An 8,610-nucleotide genomic window follows, 5' to 3' on the forward strand; every position below is an offset into this window, starting at 1 on the left:
AAAGGACCAAAGTCCTTTTGTCTCCTTGTGAGCTTTGCCATTTGACATGCTTGGTTATTCCCACTTGCCCTCTTCTGCGGATGGAGGAAAAGTTAAGGTAATTCTTAGTTCTTTAATTTTCAGTTCTAACCTGGCAATGTCATTATGAGAGCATATTGCTTTGGGCACACTGCATATATTTTAGCATATCACCTTGAAAAGATCAACTTTTATTAAAAAACACTCCCTGCAGGTACACAGTAGCTGTTACAAATACTTTAGCTGGGACAAGAGAATTTTAAGGGAAGTAAAAGGCAAGTTGTAGCAGTGTCCCTTGTATCCAAGATCCAGAATCCTAGATTATATAATTAATGATGAAAATTAAGAGAAGGCAGATCATGTGAATGTCAAGGATTGGGACTGTAATTAATTCTAGGAAGAAGCCTGGGCAATTAGTAAGAAGTTTTGTCATGTGATTTTAAAAAAATGATAAATGGAATTCTGCAGGGAGTTTGTTTTTCTAGCTGAGAAGAGACCAGAATATATGCACCAGTGTGCCTGTCCTGTGTCTAACTGAATAGAAATGTATACAGCCAAGGAATATATGCAGCAATTACTTTTTTATTGAATATTATTCCCTCTACTTTCCTTTTTCATTTTGTGCAATCACTACATTTTCTCCTACTTTAAGAAGTGATGGAATTTTAATTTTGGAAAGTACACATGGAGATTTGTATTAAAATTGAAAGATTGGAAGGAGGTGGCATGAGTGAGCTGTTTGAGTTTGTTTGTCAGAGCTGGTTTTATTGCTTATAAAAACATTATTATGGCATTTTGAGGTGCTTCCACTTTAGCTTGATGTGTATGTGGAATTACTCCACCTTGTTTTTTGACGTGCCCTGGATTTGATGTAAAATCTGCTTAAGGGTCTTAAAAAATGGCTTTGCCTGGCGTGTTGTGAATTTGATACCCACGTGTGGGAAGGGCTCTTCCTGGGACGTGGCGGTGCAAGAGGTACCAGTCCAACCTTGCTGAGTATATAGCTGGAGATCCTGCATAGCTAAGTTTCTGCTGGAAACGTAGCGATTGTCTTTGCCTTTTGTGGTGTCGCCGCACCAGGAGAATTTGGAGCAGCTCAGGAGGTTTGTGTTGTGTATGTAGGAATGCGAGATAAAGAGTTTGATTACTATGGTAAAAGCGTAATCATAAGTGCAGCATGTGCTTCCCTCTTTATTTTTTCCCAGTAGTAGTTGATACAGCCCTTCCCCAGCTCCACTGTAGATCTGCAGTGCAGACTGGTATTCTGTGGACTTCTCTTGTAGTTCCGGTGCTGTGCAAGTCCAGCTCTATTGAGGTGAGCATCCCAAAGGAGCTCGTGGGGGGCCTGGACCTTTCCCTCATCAACACTTCGTGCAAGGGAGTATCCAATGGCACCCACGTCAACATCCATTTCTCCTTGAAGTCCTGCGGCACTGTTGTAGACGTACGTATAGCCGTCGCTGTCCTGTCTCTTGGGATCTCTCTGATTTGGGAACCTGGCTTTCTTGGGGAGTAAAGCTGATTTAGCTGTACCATCAGAGCAGTTTCCTGTGTTGCTGTGCAGCTGACTTCAGACTAGACCTGGGGTGGAATCCCAAGGCAGGAGGGCTTGTTCTGTCTCCTCTCCAGTGGCATACATCAGCATGTGTGGTGCTTTCTGCTCACCTGATGCTTCACAGAGGCAGCTTCACCGTTATTCTGGTGCAGAAGGTGCAAGTTCTGTCGCTCTTCATCCTCCTGTTGAGATAGAATCTGGCCCCCCAATAACATTTCAAAGGTTTTTCTGGCAACCGGTCAGGAAACAGATTGCTCATCTTAGCAGATGAGTAACAATTGGAAGCAAACTCCTCTGCTTCGTGTAGGAGTGCACTGCATCGAAGTTGACAGCAAACTGATAGAGGCCCTTAGTCCGTAGGTAAGGATGAACACTATTCTGGTTGTAGCGTATAAATTCCCAGGCTGTACTTTCAGTGGCTGGTTTATGTCCAAATTTCCTGAACAAGGTAAGCTCAGCTGCTAGAATCAACTCTGAGAGGTCTTTCTCAATGATCTCCCCTTCCCTTGTACTCCTTTCTTTGTTGCAGGTAATAAACGATAAAATCATCGCCACTAATCTGGTGACGGGCTTGCCAAAGCAAACTCCAGGAAGCAATGGGGACATCATTGTCCGTACCACCAAGCTGCTGATCCCAGTGACCTGTGAGTTCCCACGCCGGTACACCATCTCTGAAGGTTACGTGCCCAACCTCAAGAACTCTCCCTTGGAAATCATGAGCCGCAACCGGGGCATCTTTCCCTTCACTCTAGAGATCTTCAAAGACAAAGACTTTGATGAGCCCTACAGGGATGCTCTTCCCACCCTCAAGCTTCGGGACTCTCTGTACTTTGGGATTGAACCCTTGGTACATGTCAGTGGACTAGAGACACTGGTGGAGAGCTGCTTTGCCACTCCCACCTCAAAAATCGACGAGATCCTGAAGTACTACCTGATTCAAGATGGGTGAGTAAAAAAACTTGCTGGCCATTAGATGGGAATCGGCCGCGGGGCTAAGCTGCATTGCCTGTGCGGCGCAGGAAACACTGTCACATCTCCACAGCAGCCTGTCTGCGGTGTTCCTGCAGTGAGCTGCAGCCAGGCCTTTCAGCCATCAAACTGAAACCACCTGTCCCATCAACAGTGATTGGGAGAAACGGTGGGGAGGCAGTGAAAGAGTCCAGCCTGGACAGGACATATTTCCCTGTAACTAGCCTTGTGGATAATTGAGTTGGCTCCTGTAGAAAAGATACCCTTCCTGATAGCCTCGCTGTGCCAGCCTGCAGAGCGCCAAACCAATCAGCAGAACCCCTCGATGGCTGTGTGCCACTGCCACGTGGCCACCGCAGCAAGTGAAGTAAGTTTCTGAGTTTTCCCTTAATGGCTTTATAGCATGAGCCAGAAGACTCTATGGCTGGTGCTGGCTGGAGCTCCAGGAGCTCCCTGGCTTTGCTCTCTCACTGGTGCAGTCAGCTTAGAGTCCCGAGGTTTGGCTGTAATTTTCTGAAGTGTTTGGGGTTAGCGATCTTTCCAGGATATGCCAGTGAAAAACTCTGTGGGCTCAACGTGATGGGTTTTGCATCAGAGACTTGGGGAGAATTGCTGTGGCTCCTAAGCTGATCCCTGTTTTCAGAGGCTTCTTCAGGCGCCGGCATGACAGTGCAGCTCTAGAACGTTGCTGTGGGATGTTTCCATCCAGCAGTCCTTGACAGCTCAACCAGACACCACTGTGGAAATGTCATAGTTGGGAACCAGTCTCTGATCCTCTAGGGAGGCAAGTCTCGACGAAGTAATATCTAAGACAGACCCGAGTGTCATAGCCCCACAGTCAAGGGACTGTGCTCTTACAAGTCCCTGTTGTGCTGGCCAAACATCTACTGAGCACAACAATGAGCTCCTCAGCTGGCAAGCTAAATCATCCGCTGTTACAATGGGTGCTTACAGGTCCTGTGGGATTGTCTTGTAGCAAAAGGCTCCTGCAGAGTACAGTTCACAAAAACATCGTTTTCTTTTCCTTGTGACAAAGGTTTCAGCACTAGCTTGCTCTTTCTCCATCCCAGGCTGCAGTCTTTCTGTGCCTGACATTTCTGGGGTTTATGAGCAGATTTGTAATGGAAGGATTGATTTATCCACTCCCTGGCTTGGCTGTTCCTGTGGACCCTCCACAGAGTCAAGGCTGCATTCATTCCTTCATTTCCCACCATGAGTAAAAAATGGTGGGATTCCGAACAGTGGCTCAAACCTGAGCCAAGTAGAGAAGGGAGAGGGCAGAAAATGTCATCGCATCACAGCACCACTTGGAGGATAGATGGCACCAGCAGCCCCTTTGGTACCGTTATCCTGCAGAGGGCACTGAAACTTCACCGAAGGGAGAAATGGGCTGGAGCTGGTGGGCCGGAAGCCCACTCTGCTCTCCAACTCTCACATCCCCGGCTATTCCAGCCCCTCCGTGTGCCGCACCGTCTTTAAATCAAACCGATCGCTTCGACCAAAGGCTAATGATGTGCGATTGAGCTCACTGGGGTTCTTTGTCTCTCTGTGTGCTCGCAGCAATTAAAAAGTAAAATTAGCTGAATACACTGCTGATTTGTCGCTGCTCCAAACAGTTCTGTAGTATCCCAGTTTCCTTCAGTCAACCCTGCCCCAAAAGCCCAAGGCAATAAAGATGGGGTTTACAGAGCGGTTTGATCATGTCGACTTCCAGAGGGAAACACTGATTAAATTTGAGGGGATATACCTTAGACTGAGGGATGAGAAAATTTCCCCTTTCCCCTTTCTTCCCTGTGAATTCCCTGCTATGTCCAGTTGGGAAGAGGTGAGAGCCCTCTTCTGTGGGACTCTTCAGCCCTCTCCCTGCGCTGATGTGACCACACTGGAAATCGGGATTTTCCCAGATCCCTCCCCACTGCTCCTCTAACCTAAGCACATTATGTACAGAAAACGGTGATTTTTCCCCCATATCTCACCCATTTTCCTCCCATGCCGGTGCTCTCTGCCCCTTCTCACCTGTCCAAGGTGGGAAGCAGGGTCTGGGGGTTTCCTGGGAGGGAGGGACTTGATATGGCCCCAGGCGCAATGCAAAAGGGCTGTGACCCTGTAGCTTAGGGGGTTTCTGAGCTCTTTTATGTCATGCTGAAACGTGTTTGTCAGAACTTCCCATAAAACATCCTTAGGAGCATGGTAGGGGGTCCATGTATCCCTGGTTCCTCCGTGTTGTTCTGCCATTTTCCCTCTCCCTAGCCCCGAAGCAGAAGGTTACCATTTGGAGAACCTGAGATTTAGAAGACCAAGAAGCATCACAATCTATATACTCCCAAAGGAGGACGTGCCTATGAGTTAACCTTATGGCTCCAAAGCTTGACTAGTCTTGAATAGTCATTCTTTACAATCGGGTGCATTCAGGAATGCTACTTCTCAAAGCAATTTTATCCTAAACAACTCGGTAACGTTGAGTGTGTGGCCTCAAGGGTGAAGAATCTATGTCAATTTTTCTAGACGTGCAGTGTTCATTTATTAGCCCCACTTGGATGACTTTTGACATTTGCCTCCCAGGCAAGTTAACTAGACCCGCAGACGGGGTATCCCTTCGCACTGTGACCTCCACTCGCTGAGAAAAACTACAGAATGGTTGCTACAAGAGTAGAACTTTCAGCTGTCACACCGTTACTGCTTGTCTCTTTCACCACCACTTCTTTTCTCCCTTTTTTTTTTTTTTTAAGCATCTTGCAAAATCCACATTTCTGGAATTAACTTGCTAGAAAGGGTGAGCTGCAGCGTAATGCAACAGAACAGCGGCATGTGGGCCTCTCGAGGTGCCGACGGCTCTGCAAGGGGCAGCAGTAATTATCAAGTCACCGTAACTGTTTGTCTTGCTGTTTCTCTGTCAAACTCTAAATAGGCTGTGATAGTTTGTAAATAGACTGCACCTGGAATGCTACCTTCTATCAAAGTAGCTTATTTTCTTACAATGCTGCAACCTCTCGTATGGTTGTATAGTGCTAACGATGGAGAAATTAAACTTTGGAATTTTAACGCAGGGAATCGGAGCTGTCTGACCAAGTCCAGCAAGCCACAAAATGTAAATGGTGGATTTTTGTGTTTTTCATCGCTTGTGATACTTTGATAATACGGGTACAGGCTTCTTCATTTTAAGCATGATTTGTGTGTGTATACATATGCGTATACAGAAAGCACACGATACATTTTATGCTGTCGGTCACTGCAGACTGTTGCATGGGAAGGTGAAATGAGGACGCGCTTGCCTGCAGCTCCCTGCCAGTCCCTCTGCCGAGGGGACTGGACCACGTCCTGCCAACACGCTGCTGCTGAGCTTGGTCTGCAGATGCTATTATTGTTGCTGTTTGTCCCCATCGTTCCTGAATTTTCTCCTGTGGCCAGAGGAAGTGCTATGGATGGTAGCTTAGCTTGAGAGAGCCAAGCCCTCCTTTCCTTTCTCTGGTTGAATAGGTTGGGATGGTTTTTTTGTTTTTGTCTTTTTCCATTTCTGGGAAACCCATTAAAGCTTAACCCTCTGCTTTCCTCAGCTGTGTCTCTGATGACTCGGTGAAACAGTACACATCGAAGGACCATCTTGCCAAGCATTTCCAGGTTCCCGTGTTCAAGTTTGTGGGCAAAGACAACAGGGTAAGCTCAAAACCCGCCTCTTGGGAATTGTGTCAGCTCTGATCTGACTGAGGAGTCTCAGCACGAGAGAGCAAAGGGGAGGGGTGTCTGGCCTAAGGCAGATGCTGCTGTGCCTATTCCAGCAGTTGTATCTTCTAGGAGCCTCAGCTAAAATGAAATAAAATATGAGGGACAGATTTCCAGGGGCAAGGCCACTATGCTGTTTAATTCAGCGTGCAGCCAGGCTGTCCGGGGTGGTGGCACTCTGGGGCAGAAGCTTTGTAGTGGGGAGTCATTTGTCATAATGCCATTTTCCTAGTGCAGTTAGCTTTCCTTGTCTGTGCTAGAAGAAATCAGGTCCTTCAGTCACTGTTATGCTCAGCCAATGCTGCTTGCTCCAAAAGGCATAAAGCTACCGCTCCAGCTCCTGGAAAGCCTCAGTAAGTTTAAAACGGATGAGGTCTTTCAAAATTCAGAAGTTTTGCTTGACTGTCTGAATGTCACTGCTGCCTCCAACCTGCATCCTCCCAGCCTGTGCGATGGATTTTGCTTCTCGATGGATTTTACTTTACCTCACCCTTGACCAAACATCCACCGATATTTGCTTCCCTAATCACTGCTCACAGGGATCTTGCTTACTCCCCTTGTCATTTAGAGGGCAGGGAGCAGCAATCCTGTCGCTATCTGCCTTTACTGTGCAGAAAGAATAGGCAGCTCTCTCCCTGCCCTTTGTGTTCTCCTCAGCTACCAGCCTTAACCCCTCATCAGCCTGTGTCTTCCTCCTTTGCCCCATGGAGGTTTTCTTTTTTCTCAGCTCTTGTCAAATTCTCTCGCACGTTTCTGTTAGCCCATCTCCTTGTGAGGCTTCATGCATTCTTCGTGCTGTGCAGCTCCTGCCAGTCCGTGCGAGCTCTTCCAAGCTTCTTCCTGGCATTTCATCCTTTCCTCTGGAGGATCATTTCACACCTTCATATTCCCCATCTTGCCCTTGGCTACAACAGGCAGGCAGCATACTCTAAGAGTATACTCTGTAGTAAGAGTATACTCTGTAGTAAGAGTATACTCTAAGCGTGTTGGGCATGTAAGAGGGAGCAGCCAGTTTGGCTGTGGATGGCGATGGGGAATAATAAGGCTGTTGTTGGTGCAAGGACAGAAAGGGCTGTACCATGGGAATTGCGTTGCTCGCGCTCTCCAGGAGTGCCGGTCTGGTTCCCAGAGCTGCGCCTTGACTCGTCCCACTGTCTCGCCACCTTCCAGGAGGTGTTCCTGCATTGCCGCATCCTCGTGTGCGGGGCGCTGGACGAGAGCTCTCGCTGCGCCCAGGGCTGCCAGAGACGGGTGCGCAGGTCGGCTGCAACGGAGGAGGAGGAGGAAGAATCTGGTCACGTCACAAACCACATCCTGACAGGTGGCCCCATCAGAATCGACTTTGATGAGTAACACCCACCTGCTGAAGCAGCATCTCTGCCTGAGACCAACCTTTATCCGTGCCTTTCTTTCACGGCTGTCTGAGAAACAAGAGGTATTTGGTAAAGCCACACTCGAACCTCAGGACTTCTTTTCCCTAACGGCCTGCTGGTTATCTGTGAAGTATGTTGGGCACACGAGGCAGCCCTCTTGAGTGCAACCCGGACTGCAGAACAGTTTGATTTTACCTGCGTTTCTTCCCAGCAACCCTTGGGTTGAAGGGACCCTGTTGCTTTGCAGGCCTGAAGAGTTACCCGACTTTGTCTTTCCCTGCTACATCTGCCTGCAGTGCCCGTGGGACTGTTCGTCTTTGATTAAACAAACGTTATTCAAGCCCTTCTTTCTTCAGGCAATACAGATCGTATTGTAGCTGAACACGTTTGTTACACAGCTCTGGAAATGATGCTGAAGCTTTTGGATGTACTGAGATTTTTGGATGACTGTTAATGAAACATATTAAAAAAAAACGTGTCTTGTAATGTGTAAGTTCTTTGGAGCTGTAAAACAGTTGTCATTACAGGCAGCTAAAGCTCAGTTCTATCACAGGCACATTTAAATGTTATTTTTGAATAGCAAAAGGTATTTAAAAAACTTGATTTGTTTTTCTTAGTGCCTTCGGATAATTGCATGCAGTTTAACAGTGTATTTGGCGTATCATTCTTTTTCTCCCTGTGCTCCCTCCACCAAAACCGTGGTGCCTTTCATAAGTGTTGTAGCACCTTGATTGTAAGAAATAGACCATTAAACATCTATGAACACCCCTGCTCCCCAGCATGCCGCTCCCAGGTCTTTGTTTGAAAGTCCTAGTGCGCTACCCTGGTCTAGATTGCTCTAAATACTTCATGTAGGTAGTTCTCAGGACAAGGGTTGTCCCCAGTGAGCCTCGTGACATGGAGATGCGCCAGCATCATCTGAGTGACTGCGCATTTGCACAGTTTTGGGAGTGGGCTGGAAGCTCCTCGGAGCCT

General features: G+C 47.5%; 1 protein-coding gene across 1 annotated transcript in view; it reads left to right on the forward strand.

Moving 5' to 3' along the window:
• OIT3 (oncoprotein induced transcript 3) overlaps nt 1–7,615 on the forward strand; it is an 18,812-nt gene extending 11,197 nt beyond the window's left edge. Inside the window, 4 exon segments of the mRNA XM_009874013.1 lie at nt 1,302–1,462; nt 2,103–2,518; nt 6,097–6,196; nt 7,433–7,615. Of these exon segments, the coding sequence (XP_009872315.1) occupies nt 1,302–1,462; nt 2,103–2,518; nt 6,097–6,196; nt 7,433–7,615 (860 nt within the window).
• Nucleotides 7,616–8,610: the final 995 nt, after the last annotated feature.

The sequence above is a fragment of the Apaloderma vittatum genome, unplaced genomic scaffold, assembly GCF_000703405.1.
Source record: "Apaloderma vittatum isolate BGI_N311 unplaced genomic scaffold, ASM70340v1 scaffold21607, whole genome shotgun sequence".
NCBI lineage: Eukaryota > Metazoa > Chordata > Aves > Trogoniformes > Trogonidae > Apaloderma > Apaloderma vittatum.